This window comes from Orcinus orca, chromosome 16 (genome assembly GCF_937001465.1).
Source record: "Orcinus orca chromosome 16, mOrcOrc1.1, whole genome shotgun sequence".
Taxonomy (NCBI): domain Eukaryota; kingdom Metazoa; phylum Chordata; class Mammalia; order Artiodactyla; family Delphinidae; genus Orcinus; species Orcinus orca.
The window spans coordinates 51,358,072-51,378,473 of NC_064574.1; the positions used below are offsets into that span (position 1 = coordinate 51,358,072).

Below are 20,402 nucleotides of genomic sequence, written 5' to 3' on the forward strand. Positions count from 1 at the left end.
CGGCGTGCCTCCGGGCTTGCCTAGGCGTTTGTCTCCAGACCTCGCAGCTTCGCGCTGGGAGAGGCCGGGCGGCGGGGTTAGGGGAGGGGTGTGCAGGTGCTGCGGCCTTTGGCGGCAGGCCGTGGGGACCCGCATGGCAGAGGCGGCTCAGCGGGCCGGGCCCATTGCGGGGATGGGTTCTTGCGATTACCACTAGTGGTGTGAGGGGTTACCGTGTAGACTCAGCTTCTGCGCCGGCGGAATTCGGCCTGGTGGGCAAGACGGGGTTGTGCAGCCAGAACGCACGGGCAGCAAACTGCAGGGTAGAAGATAATGTGCAGAAAGGGAGGCGCTTCCGAGGAGGTGTCACTGCAGCTGAGACCCGAGTGGAAGGGCGCGCCCGGCAGAGGGAACAGCTGGTGCGAATGCGCGGAGGCTCGCTGGAAGAAGCCGCGGCTAGGAAGGTGGAGTTTAGCGTTGGACAGAACGGGGAAGATGTGCAATATACGGCGCCATGGCGTCATCCCCTGGCCGGTGGACGGTGCAGGCGGGGAGGCACTGTCAGAGCCTTCTGGCGAAGGCAGGAGGGTGAGGGTTAGAGGCCCAGGACCAGGCAGGAGGCTGTCGGAGTAAAACCGGCGCTGAGTGCATCAGGGCTTGCAGGTTTGTTTACCGCTATGTCCCTCTTCCTCCCGCGCTGTGCCTGGTAAGCAGTCAAAACTGCGTGACTGTTAGTTGGGGGCAGGGAAGGTGCATCCCCGTCCCAGACGCTGTGTGAACAGGTGGGTGTCCCAAGGAAGAGAGGGGAACAGATCCAAGGTGCTGATTTGGGGGGGGGGGAGGAACCAGTGAGGCTTGGAGATGGATGAAATGTCAGGGGAAAGGACAGGAGAGTCCAGGATGAGCCTTAGTGGCCCCAATGGATGGGTATACCTCTGTTTGTAGTCTGCAGGTCATTGCTTTCTGCTCCATGTGGTTTTCCCAGCCAGTGGATAGTGACTCCTTTCCTTCATCCAGTTCCTCTGGCCCTGTCCAGGGTGTCAAGTGTGCCCCTAACACCTCACCCTGGGCCGAGGAGTGTCTGAGAAGTTGGGGACAAAAGAGAGTCCTGGAGGAGCAGCCTGCCTTTTGAATCCTCTCTGCCTAGGCACCAACACACTCCTGGGGGTGGGGGTTGGCAGGCAGAGTCAGTGTGGGTCTGGTTCTCCCTTTGCATTTAGATTTGGGGAGGAGTGGGCCTTTATCTCTGCATCACTGTCACATCTGCCATGGCCACTAATGGAGGCATAAGTGGAACAGAAGGGTATCCCTGGCCGTGCATCAGTGAAGAGACCCAGAGGGTCGGTGTTGGGGATGGTGTGGCCTTGATGAGCCAGGCCTGCAGCACACAGAAGTCTGTGAGGAGGCCACGGCAGCACATTGGAGCCCCACATATTCAGGGCCACGTCAATGTGTGCCCGAAAGGCCCCAAATCCAGAGCCTTTGCCCAGGGACACAGTGACACCCTAGGTGGGGGTGGGGCAAGCCCATGATCCCCACTGTGGCAAAAGGAGGATGGGGACACAGCCAGCTGGGCGGATAGCCCCTTCTGGTTTTGGTTTTTTGGCTGCTGCCACACAGCATGCAGGATCCTTAGTTCCCTGACCAGGAATCGAACCCGTGCCCCCTGCAGTGGAAGCATGGAGTCTTAAACACTGGACCACCAGGGAAGTCCCCCCTTCAGTTTTTTTGTTGTTGTTAACGCTCTAAAGTAGTAGAATTTGGCACGCATATAAATTTTAACACATTTCGTATTAAATTTAAAAGCATGATTTATTCATTTATGAATTTAATCAAATTTGTTTCTGAATATTATTGATTTTATTATCGTGTGTTATCAGCTGTTGAGCTTTAATATTTGAGCATCTTGGCTTTTGCCATTTTGAGAATCAGCAGAATGTGTTTGGAAGGAACATGAGAAAATAAAACTCTGGAGGGCCCCCGACCCCAGCCTTCCAGGAGTCCTGGGTTTCTCCCCTCCCAACCCCCAGTGCTAACCTGCTGAGGCCATGGGAATTGAGGGCCAGGGAGCTGTGGTCTTCGGGGACCTCAGGAGGTCTTTGGCCCAGGTTTGATGGAGGGGGTGGGGCAGGGCTCCTTGGGACAGGGCACTGGGCAAACAAGCCCCAGGCCTGGAGCTTTACACCACAAGCATCCTGTGGGCTCTGGCCAGTGTCTTGAGCCCCCCTCCCTTTCCCCCAGGGCCGAGGGCCACCTGCTGACGATGTGGGGCTGCACTCAGTTTGAGAATATACCCACATCAAGGCAGAATATCCCCCTGCCTTTATTCTCTATGGGCCTGGAGGCCTCCGCAGTGCCTGCCCTTGGAGGCTAGTAACCTGGCACACTGAAAGGGCCAGGGATGGCCTGGGTTGTGTTGGAGGTCACAGTGGGCCACACAGGAGCTTTGAGCAGGCATTGCATCTACTTGCAAACCATGTCAAGGAAGCACTTCTACCCATTGCTGACAGGCTCTCTGCCAAGGGCAGGCATGGTCTGGCCAAGTGGAAGAAAGGGGTTTGGGTGGGGTCAAGGCAGTTGTGATGTCTAGGTGACCCTGGAGGAGGCATCAGAAGAGGGGCGGGTCAAGAGGCCTGGCTTCTGTCTGTGGGGGTGAATGCCTGCAGCCCCTGAAGGAGCCCAGAAGGAGGCACCCAGGAGGAGGCACTGGCCTGTCCTTCTGGGTGGTCAGGCTGGATATGAAAGGGCCAGCCAGCCAATGAGGGTCTGGAGTTGTGGTGAGGCCTCCCTGGCTCTGCGTCTCCAAGGTGTGGGGGCGTCAGATCCTGGGGCCCCATGGGCGGAACAGGCTGCCCGCTGGAGGGGCTACAGGGCCTAGGGCTGCTGAGCGGTGGGCTTGGGAGCTTGTGCTGGTTTTCATGCCCTAAACCCCATGTCCATTTCTGCCCTAAGGAGGTCAAGGATAGTGATATCTGAGCTGCCCACCTTGGGGCTGTCACAGGGGACAGGGAGGGGCCCGGCCAGAGAAGGGGAGCAGGTGTGCTGGGTTCTGGGTGAGCTGCTCAGGCCTGCCCCATGCCTACTCTGGCCTCCGCAGCCAGTGGATTTGGGGCTTCTCCGACCTTGGAGGCATCTAATGCTGGCATCTTTGGGGTGTGGGCCGGGCCCCAGGAGCGGGGCCTGGGCGGCCCTGTGTGTTGAAGAAGGAAGGCAGGGCCCCCGCTCCCTGGGCCCGACCCCCAGCTTCAGCCCCTCTTCCAGCCTGCTTGAAGCCCAGGCCACGTGTGCCCATCATGTGTGCATGAGACTCCAGGGCCCAGTGCTGTGCTGCCTCCTGGCTGTCTCTCCTGGGGGGCCTGTGGGGACCTGGACTGCCGTCTTGGTGCCCTTTCTCAAGCAGTCTCCAGGCCCACCTTTACCCTGAAACCCCCTTAGGGTGCCCTGCCCTCCAGTGGGGATGGGAGAGGGGCTGCAGGAGCTTGCACATTCCAGGGTTTGGGGTCAGACCTGAGCTAAGGTTCAGGGAATGGGGCCTTGTGTCTGGAGGGGTGATGTTGCACACTCGGCCTGCTGGCCTCAGCTGTGGGCTTGGGTGAGCAGCCTAACCCTGACTTTGGTGTTGGAGGTACCTCATGGAACCCCTGTGGGTCTTTTCCTTGATGGAGTGGGTGTTTAGCCCCTCTGGACCCAGGTGGGCCCAGGCTGTCTACCCAGGAGTGTCCCTGTCTGCAGGTATGGCTCTGGCCCTTAGCACAGCCAGCAGGGTCTGGATGAGCATGGGTGGTGCTCACCTTCACACTGACAGATCTGTGTGGGAGTGAGGGTCCTACAGGGCCTTGCTAGCTTATGCCATGAGCATTGCACTGGTACCCGGAGGTGAGCTGAACAGCAGCTGGCGCAGGTGTCACTCAGATGGAGCAGCAGGAATCGGCTGCCCTGGCTGGCAGTCTAGCCCCGGGCTAGCCTTTTGGAAACCTTTCCCCCTCATTCCCAGGCTCTGGCCCCACAGGTGTCAATTTGACTCCCCTGGGGCATGGGCCGTCATCGCCTCTGTGTTCAAGGAATGGCCTGAGTTCAAGCCGGGCTGGGGGTGTGTGAGTCCAGGCCAGGCAGACAGGGCCAGCTCCTCCTCCACCTGGTGGGTGTGGTCATCCCCAGACGGTTTGTGGCCACCCCCGGACCTTCCTTCCAGCCTGCCCTCCAGGTGCTGGCCTTGGCTCACTCCTCCATTTTGCTGGGCTCTCTGCCTCACTCTTGCCTGCTGCTTTGTGAGACTGGGTCAGGGGTCCCAGGGACTTGGGTGACCTTGGCTTCCCCTCAAGTTCTAGGCTAAAGATCTGGGATTGGAATTTTCCCAGAAAGAAACTGTCCAGTTTGTTTTGCTTTTCTGAGCCCCTGCAGCCAAAGGGCTAGGGCACTCTGTTGGCAGGGTGGTGGATGGGGAAATGGACCCTGGGGTAGGGCCACAGAGCGGCCATACCCAGGTCTTCCTGGCTGAAGTGGGGTCTCACTAGCTAAGGTGGACAAGGAAGGCATGCATGGGGGGACCAATTTCTTGAGGAAGCCAGCCTGCCTTCTACAATCACGGTTGAGACTGCAGTTGTGTCCTGGTATTGGGGTTTTTCTTGCGGGGGGGGGGGGTGCCCGGGTAAATATAAGACTGCATGTCCTAGCGCCCTCGTCTGGTGCAGCCATGTGTCTGCATTCTGGATGATGACAAAGACGCAAAACCACGTTGACGGCCAGCTGTGCCCTCCCGCTCCTCACCCTGTTTCCTGCTCACTCCATCTGGAAGTCTCGCTGGCACCTTGGCCCTGAAAGGTGACCTTGAGGAGGGAGGCCTGCACCTGGATGGAGCAGGCAGATGGAGTCTGGCTCCCTGAGACCTTGACCACTGGTAATGGAATGCCTAGATTGCCTTCTCTGGAATTCGTACTTGGCAGAGAAATAAACTCTTGTCTTTTGTAAACCACCGCGGTGTAGTTTTCTGATGTGTGCAGTAAGGCCACTGCAGAGTCTTTGTTCCACAGGAGCTGTTCCTGTAACCTGCTGCCCGGCAGCCCTTTCCCATGGTGAAGGCAGAGGAGGTGCTCCCCTCCTCCCCGCAAGGCTGCCCTCCTCCTTCCTCAGGGCCCTCGGTTCTGGGTGCAGCTGTCAGGCTGTAGGACAGCCCATGTGTCCACTGACTGTCTCAGTTGAGCCACCGTGGGGCCCGGCAGGACTTTTCCACAGGCCTCGCTCTCAGCCCTGATGTGGTCTCTAGACCTCCGGAGCCCCGGACCAGACTGTGCAGGGCAGGGAAGGCAGGACCTTGGCCCTGGCAGATGTGGCAGCTGTTTGGGGCCAGCATCTCTAGGGACCATCTGGGCCTGGAGATCTGAGTAAAGTGGAACAGGCATGGAGCAGGAGGTGGCGGGGTGTGGGTAGGCCGACTCTCCTGTTAGGGAGCTGGTGGGTCCTGCCCTGCCCCTGGGCTTGGAGGTGCCACAGCTCAAACCAAACCACCAGGGCTGCGGGCATCTAAGGCCCCAATCCTGGCTCTTTGAGGACACTTGGGCCCAATGGTGGGTTTCCAGCAGACCTGCAGATGACCTGGGGGTGCTGCGTGGACCCTAACAGCGGCACCTGTCTGCTGCTCCTGGGGTCCTTCCTAACTGTCTCTCCTGCAACTGCCCAAGCTCCACGCGTGGATACAGTCATGGGCTCCTCTCCCCTGACTGCCGTATGCCTCTCATTTTGTCCCCACTGCTGCAGCCTTGGCTGTGACTCCATCATCCTCTCCACGGCTGCTGACTTGTCTTCCAAAAGGGGTTTCCGATCACGACAGCCCCTGCTTCCATCCTGCCAGTCTCTCCACCTCATCTCCTGTCAACAAACCCACCTCTCCCTGGACTCTTGCAATCTGATCTCATGCGTGTGCCTCAGATATGCTGTTCCTTCAGTCCTGAGCACCTTTCCTCACACCCTGTTTTGTGACATTGAAGGGAAAAATGTCAAATTTCTAAATCTTTAACACATAGGCTGAAAAACAAGGCCAGGATGCCCTGCAGGAGGACACGTGGCCAGGCCATGCTGGCCTCTGCCCTCCTCCATTGACCAGCAAACCTACAGCTGCCACACACCTGCAGACAAGTCACAGCCCACCTCTCAGAAGATGCTTGCTGCTGGGCAACGATTAGGACCACAACCACCCCTAAGTTGTTGTTGTTGTTATTTTTTAATAATATGGAACTAAATGATGATGGTTGGAAGAATCTTAAAGGGAATAAAAGAGCTACAAGAAACTATTTGCAACGTTCATAAACTTTGAGAGAATGATAAAAATGCAAATTTGAAACTGTACCAAATGAACCAGAGTGATGAAAACAAGTCTTTTCTAAACCTATGAATTCTAAGGTAATGTAAAAGGCACAGAGATTCAAATCACGGAAATTTAGAAAGCCATAAGAGGACTTCCCTGGTGGCACAGTGGTTAAGAATCCTCCTGCCAATGCAGGGGGCATGGGTTCGATCCCTAGTCCGGGAAGATCCAACATGCCACAGAGCAACTAAGCCCCTGAGCCATAACTACTGAGCCTGCTCTCTAGAGCTCACAAACCACAACTACTGAAGCCCGTGCGCCTAGAGCCCGTGCTCCACAACAAGAGAAGCCACCGCAATGAGCAGCTCGCGTACTGCAATGAAAAGTAGCTCGTGCTCGCCACAACTACAGAAAGCCCGTGCACAGCAATGAAGACCCAATACAGCTAAATAAATAAATAAATAAACAAACAAATAAAAATTGCCGTCTCTCAAACCACTAAAAAAAAGGTTAAAAAGAAAGCCATTGGGCTTCCCTGGTGGTGCAGTGAGTCCGCCTGCCGATGCAGGGGACATGGGTTCGTGCCCCGGTCCGGGAAGATCCCACATGCCACGGAGCGGCTGGGCCCGTAAGCCGTGGCCGCTGAGCCTGTGCGTCCGGAGCCTATGCTCCGCAACGGGAGAGGCCACAACAGTGAGGGACCTGCGTACCGCAAAAAAAAAAAAAAAAAAAGCCATAAGAAATGAGTGCGTCTTATTAATAAAAGGGAGCTGATGCTGAAGAAAACTCTCCTGGAAAATGGTGTAAAGCCAAGTGGCCCTGGAGCCAAAGGCCTCCTGCCCACCCAGCTCCACACCCTCCTCTGCCAACCCTACATGCCTCTTTCCTCACCCTGGATGAAGGGTCTTCCAGGTGGCCATTTAGCTACCCTGATTGTGCACTTGCATTTTTGGCTTATTCCACAGCAGCAAGTTCTGTAAATTGACTATGTATTGGGAAAAACGAGCACTTGTTTTTGTCTGGAACTTGATACAGGAGGCTCGTGCTGGGACTGCGCTGGGTGACGGGGCCCGCAGGCCCACCTCGTGACTCACAGACCACGGTTATGTTCCCTCCCAGCCTTTATTTTGCGGACAGTCACCACGCACTAGGTGTGCCCTCCATGGGTGGCCGCTCAGCCCCATGGTGGTCCCCAACTGGCCTCCCGGCCCGTGGCTCACCCCTCCCCTCACTGGTCACTCTGGAAGATGCTGGTGGGATGACACCGGGCTCAAGGCCGGCTCTGTCTGGTGCAGTGTCCACCCTCTCAGGAGAGGGACTCCAGGACACCCAGCTGCACTGGAAACCAAGACCTCAGTGCCTAATTCAGCTGCATCTCCCCTGAGGACAGCGACAGGCATCTTTCTGTCCATCCTGGGCAGCCTGGTGAGCCCGATGCCCACTGTCCTGCAGGCCTCCCCTGGGAAGCTCCGTGCCAGGTGCGAATGCAGGGATATGGCTGGGTACTCTTGACCCCTGGGTCAGTGAGGCCCCTTCCGGGACAGCTCTCCGCCCAAACCCCGCAGCCTGCCCGCACAGACTGCCCAACACGCTCTTGGTGGGGATCTTGAGTTTTGGACAGCGGGCTTCAGAATGCCTGAGACGTGGACATTCCCATGCTGCTTCCCGGCATGAGGGCGCGACACACCCGGTCCATACTGTGCCTTGATTCTTGAATCCATTGTAGAAAACAGTGATCAGAAATAAAGGTGCAGGATGAGGTGAACTCGGAGCGAGAGAGGATGCCCATCTGTGAGCCCGGCTCCTCACGGCCCCTCGTCCTCAACAGGTGGCTGCAGGTGGGCGAAGCTTAGGAAGACCTGCTCCAGCGAGATCTGGCTCACAGAGTAGTCATCCATGCCATACTTCTCCTTGGCCTTCTCCAGAACACCAAACACCTTTGAAAGCAGAAAAGCCACTGTTAACAAGGCAGGGCCTGGCTCCTCAGCTGGTCTGGGACTCCTCTGGCCATAAGGGATGGTAAGGTCACCAGAGATCCTACCCCTGCACGGGGTGACCAGGCCCCAGCACCAGGCTTCCTCCTGACTCTTCCCAGCTCAGAGTATGACCTTTGGGCAAGATGTGTTACCTCTCTGGGCCAGTCTCCTTTTTTGCACCATTTTTTTTCCAACTCAGATATCTGAGGTATAAACCCCCAAACCTAGCAAATATTAGGGTGAGTGTTAGAGGAGAAACTGGAAGTGATTCCTCCTTGGAAACAGCTGGCTGGAGAAGGAGCAACTGCTGGAGGTCCAGTGGGGCCCAAGCTCACCTTCGCCCAGCTGAGGTCATTGCCAGGCAGGTGGTAATGGACCATCCCTTGGTGCTCATCTTCCAGGACGCTGCCTGCACAAAGGAGAGACCGTGTCCCCCTGAGGGCTGGGCTGGATGGCCAGGGGAGGGCGGCCCAGGCCCTTGGAATTGTAGCCCTTGTCCCAGGGGTCAGGGATGGACAGACGCACAGATGACCTCTGCACAGCAGCACATACCTGGGAAGGTCAGGTCCACGAATGCCTTGAACTCTTCCAGGGCCTCCTGCTGCCTGTCACTCCGGATCTTGGCCCGTAGGGAGTAGCCACTGCCAAACTTGCTCTTGAGGTGCTGTGGGCTGCCCAGGCACTTGAACTGACCCTGCACCATGATGGCCAGCCGGGTGCACAAGGCCTCACACTCCTCCATGCTGGGGAGAGGGAGTGGAGGCCTGATATAGCACTGGGGAATGCTGATGCCCACCCTCCACATCAAAAGCTGTGCACATGGGAAAGTACTGATGCCCAGATCAGGCTGTTCCTGATTCCCATACTCAGGATGTGGCCCACATGGTAGAGCCTAGGGATTCTCCTCAGACTCTTCACCAGATGCTGACAGGTCTTCTGTCCACCCAGCCCCTCCCGGCCCACCCCTCCTACAGCCCCGGTCCTGGCTTTACCTGTGGGAGGTGATGACGATGGCCTTTCCAGACTCGCGGGCCCTTGCCACGGTGTCCCAGAGCAGGCGCCGGGCCACGGGGTCCATGCCAGTGGACGGCTCGTCCAGGAAGATGACTGCTGGCTCTCCAAGAAGGGCAATGCCGGTGCTGAGCTTCCGCTTGTTCCCACCGCTAGGGCAGAGAGGGTGCAGAGGAAGGCAAGGCGGATGATTAGCGTGGGCTCCCCGGGTCCCAGCACAGGACCGGGCCCAGTGATGGCAGAGTGTCTCAGGTGAAGAAGAATGAGGTGAGCATGCCTGGAAAGCCCACTTCATAGAGTAGGAAGCCCTAGAGAGAGCTGTGCCCAGGGGGTCGGTCCACAGCCCCACACAGAGCAGTAACACCACCTGTCTGCATCTAAGGGGGCCTGACAGGGGGTCCTGGCTGTGCCTCCAGGTAGCAGGAACCTGAGGGGCAGCCCCTCTCATCTGGACCTGCCTGGGCCATGCTGCCAAATCCTCACTGATCCTGGAATGATGGGTGGGAGCTCCAGCCCCTGACCCGAGTGCCCCTGGCTCTATGGTAATGGAGAGCCTGACTCCACCCTGGGAAGGCCTGAGGTCACTGAGGCGGGGGGCAGGGCAGGGGCTGGGACGCAGGCGCACCTATACGTCCTGACCAGCTTGTTGGCATGCGGCTCCAGGAGCAAGCCCCGCAGCGTGTTCTCCACGCAGGCACCGATGTAGCACTCGGGGACACCCCGGAGCCGGGCGTACATGACCAGTGTCTCCCGGCCCGTCATGTGGTCCAGCAGGGCATCAAACTGGGGGCAGTAGCCAATCCGCTGCCGCATCTGGGGTTGGAGCACAGCCAGGAGACAGCAGGTCAGAGGGTTTCTCTCAGGCGATCTGTCTAGGGTGGTCCCTCAGTTGGTGCACAGGCCCTGGCGGCCTCCCACTGCCAAAGTTTGCCGAGCAGCACTTTGTTGGGGTTGCTGGAGGGGCTCGGCTGGCTCAGTGGCCGGGTAGGCACCGGGACCCAGACTGCCCCCCACCCAGGGGTCAGAGACAGGCCAGAGACCAGTCTACCCCGGGCAGCACAGGGGCAGACGGGTGCAAGAATGCATTGATTATACAAAGTGACCGTATCCATGCAATGCTTTACAGCTGACAGATACCTGTTCATTAGACGCTTGACAAACATCTAATGTGTGCTGGGACCTTTCTTTTTCCTCCTCTGTTAAGAGATGTTTGCTGGCAACACCTTTGGGGTGGGGTGTCACCTGGGCAGATGGCATGGTAGCTGGTCTTGGAGCAAGTGGCTACGTTCAGCACAGCCAGGATGCTGCGTGGCAGGCCTCCACCTCCAGCCACATTCGGCAGCTGGTGGGGACAGGCAAGCCTGGTTTCTGTGGATTCCAGAGATGTGGTTTCTTTTTTTTTAACCTCTTTGGGGTTCTTAGACTTCCGGAATCTGTTCTTAATTGGTCTGGGAAAGTTCTTGGCCATGACCATGGCAGTTACTACCTTTCCCCCCGTTCTCTCCTTTCTTGCGGGAACCAGATTAAACGTATTTCAGGCTTCTCACCTTGCCTCCATTTCCTAGATCACATTTACCGTTTCCTCTTCCTTGCATATAATTTCAATCTTGTCTATTTCTTTGAACATAGTAACACAGTTGTTTTATAATCTGGGTCTGGTAATGGCAAATCCAAAGTGGTGGGCTTGTCCTGCTGTGGAGCCCTTGTGTCTGTGGCTCCAGCCACAGCACCCTGTCTGCTTTGTTTGCTTTGCTTGTGCACTGCTCACAGGCCTTGAAGCACTATGTGAGGGGCTCTTGGAGGCCTAGGATGAAAGCCTTCCTGCAGAGAGGGTGTGAGCTGCAGTGTGGGGGCAGAGCCACCTGGAAGCCCCTGCTGCCAGTTCAGGAGATGCAGTCATTCCCAGGCACAGGCATCTTCTCTGTTCCTTCCCCTGCCCTGCTCAGCACACGGGAAACCGTCCATGCAATCCCCGGGGGGTAGGGAGAGCAGGAGGGTAGCCTGCTTCATCCTAACCTACAGGGGTGGCCCTTTGTTTCTGCCCCATACACTCGATAAGGTCCCTAAACCAAGTCACTGGGACCACAGCGCCCTCTGTGCAGGGGCGCTCCGGTGGAGCCTCTCGGGGCTTGCAGATTGCGGAGGTTTTCACCATGCCTCGGGCTCTTAGATGCTCTTAACCATGTGGTTTGTCATTAACATTTTATCCTGCTTTTGGTTCTCGGTGGAACGCCTAGTTTGAATAGCCCAGAACACCATTATTATAAATCTACGCGCACAGACTAGAGTTCTTTCCAGCGGGCAGAGTTCTGTGGGTGCCACTCTGTGCCCAGGTCCAGAGAAGCCGCTTCTCTGGGAGGGACCCGGTCTTGGCCCGCCTGCCAGGCCTGGTCCCTTCTGGCCGAGGGGGCTGTAATCTCCTCAGTCTTCTCCTCATCACTTGCTTACCTTTGGCCGTGGTCACTGCCTTGTCCTGCTGTCCATGAACCATGAGCCAGAGACAAGCCCCATCCCTACCTCCCGGGTGCCCTTCCTCTTGCCTCCCTGGCTGTACCCACCTTCCCGATGTCAGAGCTAATGCTGTAGCCCCCAACAAAGGCGTCCCCAGAAGTAATGGTCTCCTCCCCGGTCAGCATTTTGAAAGTCGTGGTTTTGCCGGCTCCATTGAAACCCAGCAGGCCGAAGCACTCCCCTTTCTGGACTGCGAGGGAGACCTTGTCCACGGCGAGGAGGGGTGCTCGCTGCTCATACACCTGCACAGTGCCCGGGAGAAAACACAGCTGTGGGGAGGCCTGAGGACAGCCGGGAGCCGGCTGGGGGGTAGACCCGCGGAGGGAGGGCCTGCCTCACCTTGGAGAGCTCCTTGATAATCAGAGGCGTGTCCAGCAGGGAGTCCAGGCTGGGGGCCAGGATGCGGTTCCTCTCATCCACCACATCCTGGTCTTCAGGAAGTGCCGACGTCCGGGTGTACACTTCTGTCTGTTCCAGAGAAAGACCACCAGGGTGAGCTCCCACCAGAGCGGTCCTTCCCCATGGGAGGAAGGGCTAAACTACTCACCCCAGCTCAGCCCCACGTGTGCCGACTCAGACCTCCCACAAGGAGAGCTGGGCAGCTGTAAGGGCTAACATTTGCCTTGAGGAGACACAAACTACCTGAGGGACAAGGACGGTGCAGGACTCATGGAGAAAACCACGAAACCCCTTTTCTTAGAAAAGTCATAATACCTTAGCCCCAATTAGCCCTGTCCATCCAATGTTGTTTCAACAGGTTTTGTTTGTTTAGGGAGAGAATGTATGTGACAAACATGAGAGCGCCCCAGTCCACACGCCTCCACTGAGACCGTGGTCCCTGAGGCCCCAGGCTCCCTCGACTCCATGGCTTCAGGGTCTTGGGACAGAGAGCCCCTGGGGACGGTGAAGCCGCAGCCCCTCCCAGGCTGTGAGCGCTGCCGGTGGACGCGCAGCCAGGCTGTGGCCAGTGCTGAGGCCCTCCCTGTGTGGTGGCCTCAAGGAAGCCCAACCTCGGTTGGAGGGCGCCCAATGCAGAGCAGCCAGAGGCCAGACGGGGGCCCCAGAACCACTCACCAGCGCCCGCCTCCTCTGGAAGGCACACAGGCAGGCCTTCAGCCTCCACAGCAGATCGGTCTCAATGAGGAAGAGCAGGGTGAGGTAGGCAAACCCTGAGGTAGCCATGGAGGTCACGAACCTGCCAACCCCTGGAGTGCTCCATGCATAGAAGTTCTCCTGGTACTGGATGTCTATGCAAGCAAGGGACAGGGTGCTGTGCCCATGCCCTGAGCGCCCCTCCCCTCCGGGGTCCCAGCCCACGACCCTCTCTCTGGGACCGTGAGGTGCCTGCGCTCAGCCCCCAGGGTGGAGGATGCGCTGGCGCGGGGCCCACTGGGCTTCCGAGGGTGTGTCACTGCCACACGGGGGCCCCAAGCATCTCCTGCGTTTTGGTGGCTTCACCATGCGAGGTGGCCCTTGTGCCTGTGATGGGGGACAGGCTGTCCCAAGAGAGGCCTGGACACTCACTGTGTTTCCGGCAGTAGTGGGCTGCCACTTCGGAGGAGGTGCAGTACCTCCTTGTCTCGTAGTTCTCGTAGAAGCTGCTGACCGCCATCCCCAAACAGTGGTTGGGCAGCACCAGGAACACGCGGTCCAGGGTTCTGGAAAGTTCTTCTAACTTGACCGCTGTGGGGAGGAGGCACAGACAAGTCAGCGCTGGAGGACACACCACACCTGCCTCCAAGAACAGAGCAATCGGGAAGGGCAGGTTTCCGGAGTTCCCTGCATAGCCAGCTGTGCCTCCCCCAGGGATCAGGCACCAGACCTCCGGGGCAGCACCTCTGGCAGGCGGCCCCACCAGCCTGCCCGGTGCCCCCATCTGGGCCTCCCCCATCGGGCTGAGCGGCTCTGTGGGTGCAGGGATGGGAGTGCAGGGAGGTGGTCTCCTGGCTCCCACCTGGGATGCGCATGATGGTGACCACGAGGAAAGTGGCGATGCCCGACAAGATGTTGAATATGGTCAGCCTCGTGTAGGCAGTGGCCGCCCCCGAGAAAAAGAAGCTCATCAGGTACATGAGGGGGATGATGGCCCAGCCATAGAGCATGAGCAGCAGCAGGGCGTCGGCCACGTGGCCGTCCTGCGTGAAGGCGTGCACGTCGAAGGCTTTGAACACCACCTGCAGCAGCACAGACAGGTGGCCGGCGTGCCCTCAGGGGGCGCATGAGCCCAGGCCCATCAGCCCCTCTGGCCTTGTCTGCCCCCCACCCACCTCCAAGGCTCTCCTGGCATCCTCCCTGAGGAAATAGGGAGCTGTCCACCAGGGCACCTGCTCCAGGGACCTACCTACCGAAGTGGGGCAGAGGCTGGGGGTGTGCAGACAGGCGAGGGGGGCTGCCAGGGCATTCCCAATCTCCTCCCACAACGGGGGCTGAGCTGCCAGCATGGACCCCAGGCTGGTTTCAGTCCACGCAGGGTCCCCAAGGCAAGCCCCCTGGACACGTGGGTGAAGGGCCCCAGCACCATGCAGCTCACCAGCAGCAGCAGACTGGGGACGAGGAAGGACATGAGGTCCCACAGCAGAGCCGAGAGCCAGAAAGTAGCCACGTGGACTCCGCTCACAAACTGCATGTGCTTGGCCTGGACGGCCCTCTCGCTGACCGCCAGGATGGAGAACGTGCTGGACAAAAACGCCATGGCGAAGAGCAAGTTGAGGGCGATGTCGAATCCCTTCCGGCCCCTGTGGGGGTGAGGAGGGGGCGCACCGACAGGTCAGGGACAGAGCACAGCATGTCCGGGAAGGTGGGGGTATCAAGTGCTGGGTCACTACTGTCCAAAGCAGGTGATGCAGTGGCCCAGCCACTAAAGGGTTTAAGGGAGAACATGAGAGCCTCAGGGTCTCTGCACCAGGAAAATTCCATCCCCCTGAGAACAGCTCCTCCTCTGGACATCCTATCCCCAATGATGGCAGTGCCACTCTCCCAGTTGCCTTCCATCTGTCCCCATGCCACCCACTCCCACAGACCCTCAGGTATGGATCTGAGACCTCCACCTCGCTCTCTCTGGCTGCCCCAGTCAGACCCGCTGTCGGGCACAGCATCAGGGTGGTGGCCGTCTCCCCGCTCTTGAGTGGGCAGGACCCTCAGGTGCCAGCAACATGTTCCAGAAACCAGCGCTGACAGCATTATTCTTCTGTAGCTTAAAACATCCCACACCATGAAAGGTTCAACAAATGGTGCTGGGACAAATGGATGCTAGGTACTGAGTGAAGTGCTAACACAACGTGGATGAGGCTCGAGAGTGAAAGAAGCCAGTCATGAAAGGCCACACACGTGGTATCTGATTCCATCTACATGAAATGTCCAGGACAGGCAAATCCACGGAGACAGAAAGCAGACTCCTGGCTGCTTAGAGTTGGAGGAAAGAGGAATGGGGAGTGACTACCCGTGGTCCCGGGGTTTCTTTCAGGGATAATGAAAACGTTCAATAAAATTATATTGTGGTGATGTCTCCGCGACTCTGAATACACTAGAAACTATTCAGTTGTACACCGTGAACAGGTGAATTGTATGGCAGGTGGATTATATCTCCTAGAGCTGTTACAACAAAACAAAAACTCCTGTTCCTTGTCCACTGTCACCCTACTAAGCCCAACTCAGCCTGATCCCCAGCATGGCGAGAACAGAGGACCGCCGCTGTGTCTCTGCTTCCGTGGTGGGGACGGGAGGGAGCAGAGGGGAAGGGAGACACTAGAGGGCCAGGGCACAGTCTAAAATGGGAAGTGGGGATGAAGCCGCCCCCCACTGATTAACTGCCCTGAGGTGGGATGATTGTTCTGAAATTCATTGATTTTTCCGGCTTCCTCTGGACAGTCCCCAGAGGTCTGGGGACTCTGCAACGAGGAAGAGGGAGAGTCCCACACACATGATGGTGTGACAGGCCTAAGGACAGAGATGCCCAATGGGCTCCCTGACTCGAGGCCACCGAGGGGCAGCAACACACACAACAGCTGCGTGCTGCAGCTTGGACAGGAGCAGACACTCGGATCCCCCAGGGGCAGTGGCCAGCAAGAGCTGGGTGCAGATTTGGGAAGAGGGCACGGCCCTCCAAATCCTCAGGAGTCTCCCGTGGGGCCTGGGTGTATGGGGGCTGTGGTCTCACCAGCTTATCTGCTGTCCAAGGGAAGGCTGAGTGTGGAAGGCCGAGAAGGATGTGGGGCAGGAGTCCCCAGACAAGAACTGGGAGATTCCTGAGGGCAGAAACAATGTTGTTTTTACTGCCATGGCCCTTGGGGGTCCCTGGCAGTGCCCGAGGTGGTCAGGCCTGGTGCGGGGTCCCGACCTGATGGGAGCAGGGTCCTGACTGGGCTAGGCCAGGTCCTGACCATGCGGGGATGGGGTCCTGAGGCGGGGGGGGACAGTGCACATACTCGTTGAACTGATCCTTGGCGGCCTGCAGGGCACTCCGGGGCTGAGGGTAGTTGGAGACCATGATGGAGGCCTGAGGGCCGCACAGCAGCTTGAACAGAAGGTTGTCCACGATGGCCAATGCGGTGGCCGGTGAGTGGTACGCCTGGTTGTTGAACAGGGCAGTGACCACCGTGCGCTCGCCCACGTCTCTGAAGGATGCCGCCACCAGGCACCGCTCGTTAAAGCCGCCCCCCTCCACCGAGGCCCTGAAAATCAGGAACTCCTCCAGGTCACCTGGGGGTGGGCAATGGCAGAGTCAGCAGCGTCCTGCGTCCCCCTCTGAGGCCCTGCTCTGTGGGGCTCTGAAGGGCCGGAGGAACAGCAGAAAGGATGCATCACCTTCCACCCGCACACTGTCCACGGACCATGGGGCCACGTGGTGGGAGCAGCAGGACCTAGGGCTGCAGGCCTCGGGGGGGACACCCCCATAGCCACAGGAGCTGAGTGGCAGGGCAGGCTCTTCCTTCTCCCCCACAAACGCCCTGTTCACACACATACACACACTAAAGGGCCTCTCAGAGATACAGGCCCGGACCTGGGCCAGGGTCAACGTGGCAGGAAGAGGCTGGATCAGGAGGAGGTGAGGATCCAGAAGTCAGAGCTGTGGAAACCTCTGAGCGGCCTGAAGGGCGAAGCTCCCAGTCAGGTGCAGGGAGGGGTGGCCCTAGGTGGGCTTGGACCAGCCCTCAGGACCACGGGGGTGGGTGAGGGGCTACCTCCAAGGGTGCAATTACACTGGACTGTCCCTCTATGTCTCTGTTTTTCCAGTTTTCATAGAAGGAATAAGTACCCTTTTTTTTTTTTTTTTTTTTTTCCTTTTTTTGCTGTACGCAGGCCTCTCACTGTCGTGGCCTCTCCAGTTGCGGAGCACAGGCTCCGGACGCGCAGGCTCAGCGGCCATGGCTCACGGGCCCAGCCGCTCCACGGCATGTGGGATCTTCCCGGACCAGGGCACGAACCTGTGTCCCCTGCATCGGCAGGCGGACTCTCAACCACTGCGCCACCAGGGAAGCCCGTAAGTACCCTTTTATAATCATAAAAAAAAAAAAAAAAGAGTTTTTAAAAAGAGTGGCCTGAGGGAGAAGGCCCTGGGAGAAGGAGCTGTTCTCTTGGCACACGAATGAGCTCCAGCGAATCTCCACTTCACATCAGATTCTCTAGGCAGTTGGGTTCTGGGCAGCCCATATGCCTGGCATTCTCCTGCAACCCAAGGGCAGCAACAGAATCCTAATCATGCCAGGCCCGTCACTTTGCTCCTTAGCTGTGGCACAGAGCAAGTGGGGGTTCTGATGGGGGTGGGGTCAGCTGCCCACCCACGAGTGACCTTGGGGGCATTCAGTTCCACTAGCTCACGAGCACACACTGCCCAGCCCAGAGCTGGCCGCGCGGCTGCAGGGAACCAGCATCTCACACATACTCATTGCTCCCGCCTTGCCTCTCACTCAGCTGTCGCCTGGGGACAGCAATGACACCCACACTGTGGGACCCCAGTGTCAGCAAGGGGACAGGGACCCGTTGGTGAATCCTAATGGAGACAGTTATAGAGGCTCCTGGCAAGGTTTGCTGTGGCTCTTGGCACACAAGGAAAAGGGTCAGATGCGTTAGGTGCAGCGTAATTCACCCACAGTAAGGTGCTCAGGACTGAAAGTCCCCACGCTCCATGAGGGAGCAGGCAGTCTGGCCTTCCACACCCTCTCAGGCCCGGGCATCTACGGTACTGTTCTAAATCCCTGGAGCCACCACGCACCATGACAGCCCTGAAATCTTCACACCAGGCTGAGTGACAGCCAGAAAACAAGATGGGATGGAATGGGGGTGACAAACAAGGTGCCCACCACTGTCAGTAGGGCTACTCAGGGCCCTGATCGCTGGCAGGCCAAGCAGGGACTCCGGCTGCAACAGCTCCTTCTGGCAGCGGTGCCCCTGGCAGTGCCGGCCTGCTCTAGGCCGTTGATACGGTCGACATTTTCCTAAAGAGGAACCTGACTCCTGCCAAGATTTTGGAACCATCAGCGTGCTGAACCTCAAAGCTGCTGGCCAGGAAGTGGGAGGGGAGCAGAAAAACGTGAAAAACTTCAAGCATATTCCATTTAACTAGAGTGCGATGCCTGCTCTAAAGCCAGGGCAGTGTCCAACTGCCACCGCCAGGGACACGAGATAGTTTCAGTTTTAGGATGTGGTAAGAAAACACCATGTCACATAAGGCATATCGTGACCGTCCTCTCAAACAAAAAAAGGTAACGTAAACATTGCTGAGGTTTTACATTTCATTTGTAAATGGTCCTGAAGAATCTGACTTCTGTAAATGACTGCCTGGACATAGTTTAGCCCTAGAGACGTGGACTTTTGTCTTCCTTTGACTCAGGGCAAAGATTTTCTCCCCCAGGGGACACCTGGCAATGTCTGGAGTGGGGTGATGCCAGGAATGCTGCTAAGCAAAGAACCACCCCAAATGTCCACAATGCCTTGGTTGAGAGGCAGGCTCTGACAGCACAACTTGGGCCCCAAGCCGCCTGGGGACACCCCTTACCCAGCACCTCTCGAGGTTCCTGGTCCTCAGCCTGCAGCATGTCTTTCAAATGCTCTGACAGCTGCTGATCCAGCCGAGAGGTCCCGGGAACCGAGAAGGGCACGATGGTTCTGCCATACTCGGCCAAGGTCAGCTTCAGGAGGGGGTCATCGAAGATCTCGGAGGAGTAGTTGATGGCCAGGAGGGCCAGGGTGATGCATGTCAGAGGGACCAGGACCTGGGCCGTTACCATCTTCCACTCCCGCCAGCTGTATGCGGCCTTCTTCAGGAACATGGCCCAGAACTGCTGGCAGTGGAGGGCCAACTGCGACAGAGGGGATGAGGGTGATACAACCGCCACCACAGAGCCAGTGCCTGACCCCGCCCTCCAGCAGCAGGCACGGTCTGCACATGAGCCAGGGCTTCTCCTGGGGCCCAGTCGATGACATGGAAGACCCACAAGAACACATCCCCATAGGTCCCAAATGGGCCCTGGGGGTCTCACACCAGCTGTGGCGGCAGGGCAGGCACTATTCCACCATGGAAGGAGGTTAAGGGACCCTCTGCTATCCCAGAGGGGAGCTGAGGCCTCTGCTTTCCCCATGCTCCTGGTCAGAGGACTCTGGCCAACCTCACAGCAGAGGAAATGGACAAACCTCCCCCCACTGCCTATATTCCCCACGCTCAGCCCTTCACTGTCCTCTAAGTGCAGGTCAGGCCGGCAGGGACCAGAGCCCAGCTCCGCCATGTGCTGCCCATTCAACCTTGGCCCAGGCCTCAGCTTCCTGTCTGTAAAATGGGACCGGTGCTGCCCTCTGTCTCACTGGGTGCCGGGCACATAGCAAGCTCTAAGCTCTCGGTACACGGGGTACTGTTAGCCTTATAAGCAGTGTTCACCCTTATTTGTGAGTGGCCAGGTTAGAACAACGAGAAACGACAGGTACTCGACTAAAATGTTCCAGGTTTTCCTTCTGCCTGCCAGCCCATGGGAGCACGAGCTGTAATCTGCCCTCTTCCCAGAGTGCTGACCCTCCCTATGCTCACATCTGCCCCCGCGGCCTCTAACTCATGCAGTGCTCGAGGTCGCGCAGTCTCACCCCGGTGTTGAGCCTGACGGCAGTGTTCTCCTCAATCAGGGTGCCGACGCCGTCAGTTGGGTCCATCATCCCGCACAGGTGGCTGTCCACGGCCCAGTCACTCGCCCGCCTCTCGTGCTGGTACTGCAGGGCAGGGAGCTGGATGGCTTGGATGTCCATGCTGGTGTCCACCAGCTTACCGACCCTGGTCGAGACATGGAGGCCCAGTCACAACTCAGCTCCTCGGGGAGAGAGAGGGGCAGCAAAGGCGGGCGACTGTCAGGGGCACTAAAGCAGAGCGCCATCTGCTCCATCAGCTGGGACTTCATTTGTTCATTCACTCATTCATCGATAAGTATCTCCAGGACACCAGCTATGGCAGCCAAGCAAAGTCCAGGAGAGAGACAACTAGACAGGGCCCTGCCCATGAGGGCCTCCTGGTCTGCCAGGGAGACTGATCGAAGTCAGCATTTATAACCCGGGCTTTCCAGAGGGACAGGATGGGGCTTGAGGCACGATGGCAGCACCAGGAGGGCTTGTCACAATACAGGACACCGTGGCTCGGGGTGCTCACT

General features: G+C 58.0%; 1 protein-coding gene across 5 annotated transcripts in view; it reads right to left on the bottom strand.

The window, feature by feature from the left end:
• Positions 1-6,177: 6,177 nt before the first annotated feature.
• The window catches only part of ABCA3 (ATP binding cassette subfamily A member 3), a 45,835-nt gene continuing 31,610 nt past the window's right edge, over positions 6,178-20,402 (bottom strand). For 2 of the 5 annotated variants that reach the window (XM_004270291.4, XM_033429086.2), the window contains 14 exons: positions 19,849-20,032; positions 18,773-19,076; positions 16,203-16,476; positions 14,309-14,513; positions 13,733-13,952; positions 13,303-13,461; positions 12,853-13,025; positions 12,118-12,246; positions 11,826-12,020; positions 9,893-10,080; positions 9,249-9,419; positions 8,809-8,999; positions 8,592-8,665; positions 6,178-8,217 (listed from right to left, as the gene is read on the bottom strand). In XM_004270291.4, the coding sequence (XP_004270339.2) occupies positions 8,086-8,217; positions 8,592-8,665; positions 8,809-8,999; positions 9,249-9,419; positions 9,893-10,080; positions 11,826-12,020; positions 12,118-12,246; positions 12,853-13,025; positions 13,303-13,461; positions 13,733-13,952; positions 14,309-14,513; positions 16,203-16,476; positions 18,773-19,076; positions 19,849-20,032 (2,599 nt within the window). In that variant the 3' untranslated portion in view covers positions 6,178-8,085. Of the gene's footprint in view, positions 8,218-8,591; positions 8,666-8,808; positions 9,000-9,248; positions 9,420-9,892; positions 10,081-11,825; positions 12,021-12,117; positions 12,247-12,852; positions 13,026-13,302; positions 13,462-13,732; positions 13,953-14,308; positions 14,514-15,934; positions 16,023-16,202; positions 16,477-18,772; positions 19,077-19,848; positions 20,033-20,402 lie in introns of those variants that run through there. The other 3 variants (XM_033429084.2, XM_049700107.1, XM_049700108.1) reach the window with 3 other exon arrangements.